Source organism: Macaca fascicularis, chromosome 2, assembly GCF_037993035.2.
Source record: "Macaca fascicularis isolate 582-1 chromosome 2, T2T-MFA8v1.1".
Classification (NCBI taxonomy): Eukaryota; Metazoa; Chordata; class Mammalia; order Primates; family Cercopithecidae; genus Macaca; species Macaca fascicularis.
This window is the reverse complement of record NC_088376.1, coordinates 150787942-150800799: the sequence shown is the minus strand read 5'-3', so window position 1 is coordinate 150800799 and position 12858 is coordinate 150787942. Positions and strand designations below refer to the sequence as shown.

Genomic DNA, 12858 nt, shown 5'->3' with positions numbered 1-12858 from the left:
GAGGGTGAAGGGTGGGAGGAGGGAGAGGATCAGAAAAAATAACTACTGGATACTAGGCTTAGCACCTGGGTGATCAAATAATCTGTACAACAAACCCCTGTCACATGAGTTTACCTATATAACAAACTTTCACATGTACCCTTGAACGTAATTTTTTTTTTTTGGAGTCTCCCTCTGTCACCCAGGCTGGAGTGCAGTGGCGTGATCTCAGCTCACTACAACCTCTGCCTCCCGGAATCAAGCAATTTTTCTGCCTCAGCCTCCCAAATAGCTGGGATTACAGGTGCCTGCTACCACGCCCAGCCAGCTAATTTTTGTATTTTTAGTATAAACAGGGTTTCATCATGTTGGTCAAGGTGGTCTCAAACTCCTGACCTCAAGTGATCTGCCTGCCTCGACCTCCCAAAGTGCTGGGATTACAGGCGTGAGCCACTGCACCTGGCCCTAAATGTAAAGTTAAAAAAATTAAGTAAATAAAGTATTAATTAAAAAAAAAAAAAAAGATCAAGGGAGGCAGTACTGTTAGACATTTCTAAAAGCCTGGGCTCCAGAATTCAAAGCCCAGTTCTGCAAGTTACCGGCCCTGGAAACTATTATGGGCAATGACCTACTTTTTCTAAACTGTAGTCTCCCTATCAGAAAATGAAGACAATAAGAGTCTCCACTGCATAGGACTGCTATAAGGATTTAACAAGATGATGGATGTAAAATACTTAGTAAAATGCTTGGCACATGGCAAGTGCTCAATGATGGCTGCGGCGATTATTACAATTATATGACTGTTCTCACTCGGCAGATGAGGCCACTGAGGCCTGGGGATAAGGGACTCTCCCAAATTACCCAGTCTCATGGCTAGTGAGACGTGGGGGTAGGTGCTATAGAATGCTTTTCTTTTTTTTTTTCTTTTGAGACAGAGTCTCACTCTGTTGCCCAGGCTGGAGTGCAGTGGGGCGATCTTGGTTCACTGCAAGCTCTGCCTCCCAGGTTCATGCCATTCTCCTGCCTCAGCCTCCAGAGCAGCTGGGACTACAGGCGCCTGCCACCATGCCTGGCTAATTTTTTATATTTTTTAGTAGAGATGGGGTTTCACCGTGTTAGTCAGGATGGTCTCTATCTCCTGACCTCGTGATCCACCCGACTCGGCCTCCCAAAGTGCTGGGATTACAGGCGTGAGCCACCGCGCCCAGTCACAACACTTTTCTAAGATTACAGAGCAAACAAGAGGGAAGGCCTGAAATGGGGTTGCAAGCTTCTTCTCCTAGGCTTTCTCCCTAGACTGCCTTTTCTCTTTTTGCACTTACCCTTACCCCAATCCAAATATCCAATAATCTTATCTAAACTGAAAGGATGCCTTCTTAGAAAACATCGTCAACAGCACACATGACCAATTTGATGTTCTAGGGCAAATCTGATATAAACTCCATTCTCACACACACCACACCAAGAATTACTTACATAAATCTGTCCCGTACTTGAGTCCCACTTTGGGCACCCAGCCCTTGCTTCGAAAGTAATGGTAGGCCATGTAGGTGGTTCTGAACGTGGGCTGAACTACAGTGAAAGCTTTCCAGAGTTTCACTATCGTTAAAGGCTCCTAAAGTTATTTACAAAAAACAAAAAGCATTACTGTGTATGCATTCTCCCTCCGTTCAGCCAGAGCGTCAACATCTGTACTAAGTGTGGAGCTGAAGCAGCGAATAAAACGCATTTCCCCCAGCACAGCAATTTATTTTATTTTATTTCTGAGACAGAGTCTCGCTCTGTCACCCAGGCTGGAGTGCAGTGGCGCGATCTCGGCTCACTCCCAGTAGAGCAATTTAGCAAGAAGGTCTGGCCCTGCACTGTCCAGTGAGGCAGCTGCCAGCCATACACACCTAGTCTGAACTGAGAGGGGCTCTAAGTGTAAAATACACACTGACTTCCTACTCAGTATGAAAAAAAAAAATAGGGAATATAAACTATTTCAATAACTTTGAATAAGTTGGGTTAAATAAACTGTGTAATATTGTATTAAAATTCCACCTGCTTTTTAAAAAACATTTTTAATGTGGCTACCAGAAAATCTGAAATTATATACACATGGCTCCCATCTGAGGCTCTCAATGTCCTTCTATTGCACAACACTGCTCCAGAGGATTTAGAAAAGGCAGCATTTGAGCACGAGAAGTAGTGAGGGAAAGGGGCTGGACGGGGGGTGGTGGTGTGCCGGGATGGACATTCCAGGCAGAGGAACCAGCACATGCAGGGGGCTCACTGTAACAAGCCCACCAAGGCTGGAGGGCAGTGCCTGACAACATTTCACAGATCTTTAACGAGTAGCTACTCTATGTCAGATCACGTTCAGAAGAACAAAAAATAATTTTATAGTAAAACTTAAAAAAAAAAAAAATCCAAAATTTAGTGTTTGAAACTAGAGAATTTATCTGATGGCACAAATTAATAATTAACTGCTTATAAGACAACTTTGTTTTTAATGTGGGAGTCAAAGAGAATGAGAATGGTTTGGTCTAGAGAATATTCTGATATATCACTACCAAAAATACAATGACAACAAAATAACTAGGTAAGTTTGGAAAATTTTTGCTTCATTTCAGTAGTTACTGAAACAATCAATTTTTCAGCTGATTTAAGGCTCAGTCACCCAGTGAGACTAGCTCAGTTTGTCCCAGCCTAAGATTATAATACAATAGGCTAGAGTTTTTTTTGCAGTTGTTCCTAATGCAAAAATTCCATACCTGTGTGACCTTGTGACCCCACTGCGAGTAAACACTCAACCCCCTCTTCTAACAAGCAACAGTCTCATAGAGAAGGTTGAATTTCCAACACAGTCCAATGTTGTTCAGATGTTGAGGCTTTTATGTCACAGCTGTAATGTTCTGACAAATTTCAGGTAAGGCCCATGAGAAGAAGCAGGGTGGGGCTAAGAATGGCCACCATTTGGGAAAATGAGGCATCTGTCAGGCAGACACTGCTTCCAAACCGCTAGAATACCCATGAACAGTATTTATGCAGTTAGAATTTGATGATTAAATTATGTGCTCCCAAGAGTCAAACAGAATACACCTCTGTTCCATTTACTGTTCTGTTTACTTTTCTCTTTTTCATTTTATTTGAATTATTTTACAATTATCTCTCTTCTAAAGGCAGCAGGCTACAGCACAAAGTCATGGGCTTTGGAGTTACTTGGACTAGTTGTGTGACTTTGGGTACATTACTTATTTTCTCTGAGCCTCAGTTACTTTATCTGCAAATTCTTACCAGGTGGTGGTAAGGACTATAAATAGTGCATGTAAAGTACCTAACGTATAGCTTTTACCATAGTAGGTGCCAAATACTGGTAACTTTTACTTTTGTTAATTTTTAATACTATTCTGACACAGATGTCCTTTTTTTTCTGAGACAGAGTCTTGCACTGTCGCCCAGGCTGGAGCGCAGTGGCGTAATATCCGTTCACTGCAAGCTCCGCCCCCCGGGTTCACGCCATTCTCCTGCCTCACCCTCCTGGGTAGCTGGGACTACAGGTGTCCACCACCACGCCCGACTAATTTTTTTGTATTTTTAGTAAAGACCCGACTAATTTTTTTTTTTAGTATTTTTAGTAGAGACGGGGTTTCACCGTGTTAGCCAGGATGGTCTCGATCTCCTGATCTAGTGATCTGACCTAATTATTATACAGCATAAGATACTGTACCTCTCCTAGTTTCAAGGAATGAAATGCAAAAAGGGGTCAAAGATGCCTTTTGCTCGAACAGTCCCACCTCAGAACCCAAATCCAAAACTTTAGAGAAAAATTCAATTCCTATTTTATTCAGTAAGAGTAGAAACATTTGTATTAATGCAATATAGAAATTAGTACAACCTGCTTTTAACAATAGGGAAATTTTAAGTGGATTGTATGTAAACAAAGCATCTTACCTTCTCATAGTAAATACTTAAACATCCCAGAGCATAGACCAAGAAGAAGGCCTGAAAATACAGCAAGCAGAAAATGCTCATTACAAATAGTTCCACAATCTTGTGAAACTATTTTACAGACTGATCTCTTTTCACTTCAATACAAATTAATGCCCTTAAGTCATCATCAAAAAGGTCACATATTTTTAATATAAATGGTTCATTTGAATGTCTTAGATTTAAAAAAAAAATTTAAGAAAATACAAATGTTACCAACTGGTTTAAATCAAAAAAAAATAAAAGATTTTTATGAATGTTTCCATATTTATTCCCTAAAAAACCTATATAACTGAAAAATGACGTTAACAGCTGTAGCAATAGAAATTGTTGTTCATTGGAGTTTCTCCCTGTACAATTAAATAACCATATTTAAATTGAGAAAAATATATCTAGAAAAAAATGTGTGAAAAGTATGGGGCAGTGCTGATTTTGCTTACCTGACAAAATACTAGTTTCCCAGTTATCTTTGGTGAAATGATTTTCTAGAACCCTATGTTTGCACTGACCTCATATAATGACATATTTTTACTATGTGCGGGGAAGCCTGTAGGAATGGCAAAGAAAATTGGCTCCAGTTGAATACAATCACATTTAAATGGAAATGAAAATGGCTTTCTGTTAAAATAATACACTGCCAAACAACTGACACCACCCAAAGAGACATGTGTTGTTGGCTTTGCCTATCCAGGGCGCTTAGGGTCTACAGATACCACTGAAGGGACTCCCATGAGATTGGTGCATAGCAGGTAGTGACCAAATGGTAGCCAGTGGTAAAATGGGACTACATTTCTTTTTAAATATGAAGGTGAAAAATGAGATTTATAACCAAACATCAAATATTCTGCTTCAGCTCTCACTGCTGCTTCCAGCGACACAGACAAGGAGGGGTCCTCTTGTGCAGTGTGGAAGCAGAAACATAATCCCCTCCCTGTCATGAGCATTGAGGCTATTGTGCAGCAACAAGGCACTGACAAACTGCTCATTCAGCGTGTTTCCTCACTGTCCTTCCATCCCACCCCTAATCCAGCACACACAGAACAAAAGACAGCACAAGTAATATGGGTGGAAGGACTTCCAAGCAGTGAATACCTTGTCATTCTCTGCCTGGCTATCTGATGACATCTCTCTTCACAGGAGCAGTTCGCCAAGGGTGGTCTGGGGATCCTGGGATCCCCAAGACCCTTGCAGGAGGTCTCAAGGTCAAAACCACTTCATAATAACGTGGTGTTATCTGCCTCATTTGTGCTCTCTCCAGTGACTATAAGATGTGTGATGGTCCAAGATTGGAGCCAGAAGCAGATGCAAGAATCTAGATGACTTTCAGGAAATCAGACCTTAAATCGACTTGCAAAAATGAAAAACGAAGCTTCTCACTAAATTTTTTGTTTTGGAAAATATAGTTATTTTTCATTAAAAACTTACATTAAATTATTTATGTCAAGGTATGGGTTGTTGTTGTTTTTAATATGGAAGGCTTCACAAACTTGTGTCATCCATGGGCAGGGGTCATACTAATCTCTGCATTGTTCCAATTTTAGTATATGTGCTGTTGAAGACATCACTATTATTATTTTTAAATGCGTTAAACAGATACTCATCATTTTTGTTTTAATTCATAATTTGATAAACACTGACAAATATGAGGAACCACTACTTTAGTTTTACCCAAATCCAAATCTAGAGCATTTCTGGAGATGAAGGTAGTCACCTTCTATTCCACTTTTTCCTATTGCCTTCCTGGTCCCAGCCTGTGGGTGGCTCCTTCCTGCGTCCTGTGACACCCTCCCTGTTCTGAGCCCTCTACAGTCCACTCTCCACAGCATCCAGATTCATCTTCTTGGCACATGAAGATCATGTCGTTCCCCTAATTAAAACCCTCCAAAGAGATTTCACTGCCCTTAGAATAAAGTCCAAACTGCTTGCCACCAGCTCCAGGTCCCTGCACGATCTTACCACTGCTCTTTCCAGACGTCCTGTCTGCACTTCTGTCTCTTGAAGACACTAAGCTCATTCAGGCCTTTGCCTCTGTAATCGCTACTCCTGCTATCTGGCATGTTCTGCTCCAGACTCAAAGGTCACCTCTCGGAGAGGTCTTCCTTGGCCACCGAGTCTAAGTAACCCACATCCTGATCACCTCCAGAGCACTTACTTTTGTCTGAAAATCTTTCTCTTACATGTGTTCCTCCGATTAGAATGTAAACTCTGGCAGAACAGAAACTGCCTGCTGTTCCCTTGGCCTAGAAGGGGGTCTAGTACATGTTGGGTGTTCAATGCTTGTGCTGAAAGACAAAAAAGACAGGTCCCCAATCCTGCCCTTGGCTTAGGCCCCAACAGCCAGAGCCACCCTACAGCAGGTCTCTGCACCTCACTCAGCTCATCTCTTCTCAGTGTGAACATTGTGTTCCACTTCTTTCACTGCTGTTGACAGCCCTGCCAAGTGGCCCACAATTTTATTTTGACCTTTTCTCTTTCCATCACTCACTACTTATTAATACAGAATACTGCTGTTTTTCAGATGGACTACAGGCCAAAAGGTGCAACGGAAAAGATAAAGTTGTTTCCTCAACACAATTTGCACTTCTTGGTTCAGAATAGTGTAACACAAAGAATGAAGTTTGAGATCTGACAGACCTGAGCTCAAATCGTCATTGTTAGCTAGGGCCTTGGAAGTATCACTTAAATTCTCCATGCCTCATCTATACAATGGGGATCATAATGCTTTCTTAGCTAAATATTTTTTTTGTAGCTAAATATTGAGTAAGATTAAATCACACAAAGGTTTTTATTTTTTAAATTATACTTTATGTTCTAGGGTACATGCGCACAACGTGTACGTTTGTTACGTATGTATACATGTGCCATGTTGGTGTGCTACACCCATTAACTCCTCATTTACATTAGGGGTATCTCCTAATGCTATTCCTCCCGCTTCCTCCCACCCCACAACAGGTCCCAGAAATCACACAAAGATTTAATAAGTTATGAAAAGCACCTAAAAGCTCAATTAATTTTAGTTTTCCTCCTTTCTGGAACTCCTGACCTCAGGTGATCTGCCTGCCTCGGCCTCCCCAAGCACTGAGATTACAGGCATGAGCCACCGTGGCTGGCCTTAGTTTTCTTCCCTTTCTAATAACTGGATAGCATAGCCTGGAAAAAAAAGTTCAATCCCATCCTTGCCTAATAAGAGATTCTTTCCTGATATCTGCTAAAATGTAAGTTCCTCAAAAACTGATGTGTTTTCATTATCAGCAAGCATACATTTCCCCAAGAGTGAATGAAACCATTATTTCATTTTTATTTGCTTAAAATGGTGATTGGCTTTTACCAATCTATGCAAGATGTGACTAGGCACTTATTACAGATGGAGGGGATCTTAATTCAATTGAATTGGTTTTATTTAAAATTAAATTATCAGTAGACTAGAGAGGTCTGTAGAGGTTGACAATCATATCCCCTGCAATCGCATTATTAAATTTTACTTTCACAGTACTAATAAGATGGAAAGATAAGTTTAATGATAGTTTTTAACATCATACTGCTAAATGTAGTCAGGGCCCTCAAGTGTTGTAATGGAAAAATAGATCTCAATAACAGATCCCTATAAAACAATGGAATATATTAGCTAACTGGCATGGCAATCTAATTATCCCTGAAATGAATACTGAATCATCCCCATGTCCAGTTCACAAAAAGTATGGTTTAAAATGTCACTGGCTAAAAGCAGAGGTAAGGAAGATGTTGCATGTGGAATATGCCATCTGGCATATGTGAATACAGTTGTAGGTGCCTAACCAGGAAAAAAGTGTATTCTACTAATGTGATCTAGTCACTGTGTGTGTGAAAGACCTAGTCACTGTGCAATACTTCCACCATTTAAGTAAAAGATCTATTTTGTGATCATCATCAACAATTTAGAGACAGAGTATGTATGTCCTATCAGGCACAGAATAAAGGCAGGAACCAAATGAGCACCTATTACATGTGCCAGGAACTGTGCTGGTCATTGTGTATACATCACTGAACGTCATTAGCTGCTACATCAATTCAAGCAAAAATAAAGCACAATTTCCAAGAAGTGTTTTTTCTTGTGAGAGCTAGCCCTCCCTCAGCACACACACGTCTTTCTCCAAACTACCCATAAAACACACTGCACTGAAGTTCATTTTAAATTTACAGAAAATACATTCATTTAAAAATATCTGCCATTTTGTGAACTAAAGCTATGTCTTCACTCCACCCAGGGAAGTTGGCTAGCTGGGAGAGGGATGGGGACACAATGAGGAATATACATTGCTAAGTGTCTTCCAGGACAGAGAGATGTCACACATATCACGCTGCATTCAATCTTCACTATCTTCCTCTGAAGGAGAACATTACAGCTGAGGAAAACGAGGAATGCCAAGAACACTGTCTATTGTGTGTTATACTGCATGTGGCAAATATTTTTTTCCCATTTCATCTTTTTTTTTCTTTTTTCTTTTTTTGAGACGGAGTCTGGCTCTGTCGCCCAGACTGGAGTGCAGTGGCCGGATCTCAGCTCACTGCAAGCTCCGCCTCCCGGGTTCACGCCATTCTCCTGCCTCAGCCTCCCATGTAGCTGGGACTACAGGCGCCCGTCACCTCGCCCGGCTAGTTTTGTTTTTGTATTTTTTAGTAGAGACGGGGTTTCACCGTGTTAGCCAGGATGGTCTCGATCTCCTGACTTCGTGATCCGCCCGTCTCGGCCTCCCAAAGTGCTGGGATTACAGGCTTGAGCCACCGCGCCCGGCAGCATTTCATCTTTTGCCTGTAATTTTGCCTTTGTCTTTAACATAGTTTTAAATCTCTAGGTAATGAAATCTATATATTATGGCCTCTTAGAAGAACTTATCCGTATCTCAAAAATATATAAAACACAGGCAGGGTGGCTCACACCTGTAATCCCAGCACTTTGGGAGGCCGAGGCTGGTGGATCACTTGAGCCCAGCAGTTTGAAACCAGCCTGGGCAACACAGCGAAACCCCATCTTTACCAAAAATACAAAAATTAGCTGGGTGTGGTGGCGTGTGCCTGTGGTCCCAACTACTCGGGAGGCTGAGATGGCAGGACTGCTTGGGCTCAGGAGACTGAGGCTGCAGTGAGCTGATATTGTACCACTGCACTGCAGCTTAGGTGACAGAGAGAGTCCCTGTCTTTAAACAAACAAACAAAAAAAAGCATAAATAATTATCCTTGTTTTCTATTTTAAATTTCCCTTTATATCTTTAATTGACCTGAAATTTATTTTTGTGTATGTTAGGAGATGGGATTTTAGCTTTGTCTTTTCCAAATGGCTAATCAGCTGTCCCAACACCATGAATCTTTTCTTCACTAATATGAAGTGTTATTTTTATTGTACCCTGAAATCCCATCTATAAATGGGTCTGTTTGTAGATTGTGGCCCAATCTTTCCTTTCCTATACCAAGACTATATTGTTACTTTATGTTTTATTAACGGCTGCAGTAAGATCTCCTTTTTTTTTTTTCTTTTTCTTGGCTACTCTAATTATTCCAAGTGAACTTTAAAAATTAATAAGGCCTACAGTCATGCTACTCTGAACGTGCCTGATCTTGTCTGATCTCAGAAGCTAAGCAGCGTTGGGCCTGGTTAGTACTTGGAGGGGAGACTGCCTGGGAATACTGGGTGCTGTAGGCTTAAAACAAGGATTAATGAAACAAAGAGCAAAACTGCAGTTCTTCTCTCTCCTGCCTGCCAGCACACAAAGGCTTTTAAAACAAAACCCGATCCTCAAAGCAGTTCACCCAAAGTTTCCTGTGTGTCTGGGTATATAAGCAGAATATAAATATATTTACAGAAAAAAATTAGAATAGTTTTTCAAACCTTAATCAAAAGGCTCTGCTGTAAGTATATATTCTTGCTAAAAGGACCCAAACTGTCTCACAGTTGAAGTCTCTGGAAAATTTTCAGAAGTTTAGATAGAAGGAAAGTCACTGACCTATTGCAGGGGAGGGAGACTAGTCAAACAACATAGCAGTAAAAAATAACCGCAAAATTCTAGGGAAGAATCTTAGACATTCTAATCACTGGATTCTGATACTTGGAATCCACATTATGGACACTAAGAAGGGGAAAAGGAATGTGGAAAAAACAGGTGAGGTACAAAATGGAAGAGCCAGGCACAAGAAGATGCGTAAACGAGACCCAACTGAGACTGCTGCTGTCAGGCACACGGAGAGCTGTCGCCCGACGCTGCTGTGCCCCTTTGTTTCCGAGCATTCCCACCTAGTCCTCCTGTGTGCAGACCACTTTCTTTTGTTTTCTTCTTTAAAAGCTTTATAACTATATACAAACAATACACAGAAGTACCAGTAAGGTAGCCTCCAACACCAGAGTTAGACTAAGAAATCGACATGCATCGGCAAACTCAGAGCCACAACTGAATGGTATCAACACAGTTCAAGAATGTGACACAGAGTGAGTGAGGAAAGTCAGCAAATGGGGAATCTGGTGACGGTGGCAAGGTCTTCGCAATGCACACAGGATGAGACTCCGACCCAAGGGTTTGGTGGCAGACCAATGCATGCACCACACTACCTCTAGTCTAGATGTTAGCAGCTCTTTGTTTGATATACCTCAATTCAATGGTGGCTTTTCAAGAAAAAGAATAAATGCTACCACATTAAGTAAAATAATTAAATGAAAGACTTACAACAATCTTAGAATCTTCAGTATCAAGTTAAAAACAGTTTATCCCTCCTTGGAGAGAAGGACACGTGGGCCTGACATCCTTAAGCATTTGGATTATCCAGCTCACTCCTCACGGGCTGACTCCGTGTTCACCAAGCAGCCTTCCAATTATATTACCCTTTGGCACCTGAATTTTCTACATGAAGAGAATATGCCAATATGGAAAGGCAGGTGGTGGGGCCTTTGCTAATGTTAATAAACTCACACTCTAGTTTATTCCCCAGGCTCTTGTGAGCACACTCAGCCTGAATGCTGCTCCTAGAGCTCAAGTCATTTTCTGTGCTCTAACAAATCCGAACTTCTTAGTCCCTCAAGCAAAGGATTAGACCTGGAATGCAGGGCCCTACTGGGGTGCTGCCATGGAGGGAATCTTTCTGGGAATGAGTGAGCTGGTCTGCACCACCCCTATTAAATCTCCTCCCATTAGTTTCCCAACAGCACACACAGGGATAGTAAAATTAAACACGACTACTTTGGATCTTGGGAAATTTAAATGTTAAATCTCCTTAACCTTCAAAAGTTGACTGCCTGGCAGGGTGTGGTGGCTCATGCCTGTAATCCCAGCACTTTGGGAGGCCAAGACGGGCAGATCACTTGAGGCCAGGAATTTGAGAGCAGCCTGACCAATATGGCGAAACCCCATCTCTACTAAAAATACAAAAATTAGCTGGGTGTGATGGTGTGTGCCTGTAGTTCCAGCTACCAGGAGGCTGAGGTGGATCACCTGAACCCGGGAGGCAGAGGTTGCAGTGTGCTGAGATCACGCCACTGCACTGCAGCTTAGGTGACAGAGCGAGACGGTGTCTCAAAAAAAAAAAAAAAAAAAACAGCTGATGGCCCTAACTTTATGACAGCATTATGCAACTGCTTTTAATTTACAGTGAAATCAACTTTCATTTGATTAAAAAAAAAATTCAGTCCCCCAAATCAATCTATTTTTCACTGGATCTTCCTAATTAAAAAGCATTTGATTAAAAAATTAGCCAGATGTGGGGTGGCATGCACCTATAGTTCTAGCTACTCAGGAGGCTGAGGTGGTAGGATACCTTGAGCTCAGGAGTATGAGGCTTCAGTGAGCCACGATGGTGCCACTGCACTCCAGCCTGGGCAACAGAGAGAAACCGTGTCTCTAAAAAACATAAAAACAAAAAATTTAAAGAGCAAAGCATTTGAGCGTTTGCGTGTGTGCGTGTCCACTGAAGGATGCAGAAGATGGAAACAGAAATCTTCAGAAATAGCTACTCAGAAATAACTAAGGTAAATATAGTTTATAGCTCTTCAATTACTCTATGCAAATTTCCAAATCTCTGTTCTGAATGAGTCAAGGCAAAGGCACGAAAACACCCCTACAGGGCTGCATGTCCACATCTGTGGCAGGTTGCAGACCAAAAGCTTCCCATGTCAGTGCCGAGTAGACTTCTAAGTCAGCTGTGTATTACCGCTCTGAGTCCCTTAAGAGAGCTGTCGTGAATCACCACAGCAGGGGTGAGACGCCATTCTGCCTGTGCTCCTGACTGACATTCACAGAAACACTGAGCGGGTACATGCAGTGCACCAAACATGGGTGATTCATTCAAAAGAAATCTGCCAAAACAGAACGACAAGTAGAGCTAGGTTTTTTTTTTTTTTTTTTTTTTGAGACGGAGTCTCGCTCTGCCGCCCAGGCTGGAGTGCAGTGGCCGGATCTCAGCTCACTGCAAGCTCCGCCTCCCAGGTTCACGCCATTCTCCTGCCTCAGCCTCCCGAGTAGCTGGGACTACAGGCGCCGCCACCTCGCCCGGCTAGTTTTTTGTATTTTTTAAAGTAGAGACGGGGTTTCACCGTGTCAGCCAGGATGGTCTCGATCTCCTGACTTCGTGATCCGCCCGTCTCGGCCTCCCAAAGTGCTGGGATTACAGGCTTGAGCCACCGCGCCCGGCTGAGCTAGGTTTAATGGTATGCTCCCTGAAAACTTCTGGAACACATCTCTGGTATGTTCTCAGGTGCCAGTCAGCTTCTAAGAAGGCAGAGTATCCTCATCTCCTGTCTCCTATTACCCTTGCCTTTCATCAGGGAGTGTTCAAGAGGAGGCAGCAGGTAGCAGCAGCCTTTAAAAAATTTGTCAACAGCCTGTAATCCCAGCACTTTGGGAGGCCGAGGAGGGCGGATCACGAGGTCAGGAGATCGAGACCATCCTG

At 42.1% G+C, this 12858-nt stretch overlaps 1 protein-coding gene, 1 non-coding gene and 1 pseudogene across 48 annotated transcripts in view; 1 reads left to right on the top strand and 2 right to left on the bottom strand.

Moving 5' to 3' along the window:
* TSEN2 (tRNA splicing endonuclease subunit 2) overlaps positions 1 to 12858 on the bottom strand; it is a 56363-nt gene that overhangs the window by 21026 nt on the left and 22479 nt on the right. For 34 of the 47 annotated variants that reach the window (XR_012431480.1, XR_012431497.1, XR_012431485.1 and 31 more), the window contains 2 exons: positions 3916 to 3966; positions 1456 to 1594 (listed from right to left, as the gene is read on the bottom strand). The exons of 5 other annotated variants lie outside the window; for them this stretch is intronic. Coding sequence is in view for 8 of the 42 variants with exons in the window: in XM_005547849.3 (XP_005547906.3) it covers positions 1456 to 1594; positions 3916 to 3966 (190 nt within the window). In the remaining 34 variants the exon portion in view is untranslated. Of the gene's footprint in view, positions 1 to 1455; positions 1595 to 3910; positions 3967 to 6103; positions 6234 to 11727; positions 11811 to 12858 lie in introns of those variants that run through there. 8 more of the 47 variants (XR_012431503.1, XR_012431504.1, XR_012431502.1 and 5 more) reach the window with 4 other exon arrangements.
* Positions 5415 to 5516, bottom strand: LOC123572017 (U6 spliceosomal RNA). The gene has a single exon (XR_006696368.1). It is a non-coding gene; the product is annotated as a U6 spliceosomal RNA (small nuclear RNA).
* LOC123571941 (5S ribosomal RNA) lies at positions 9510 to 9628 on the top strand (annotated as a pseudogene).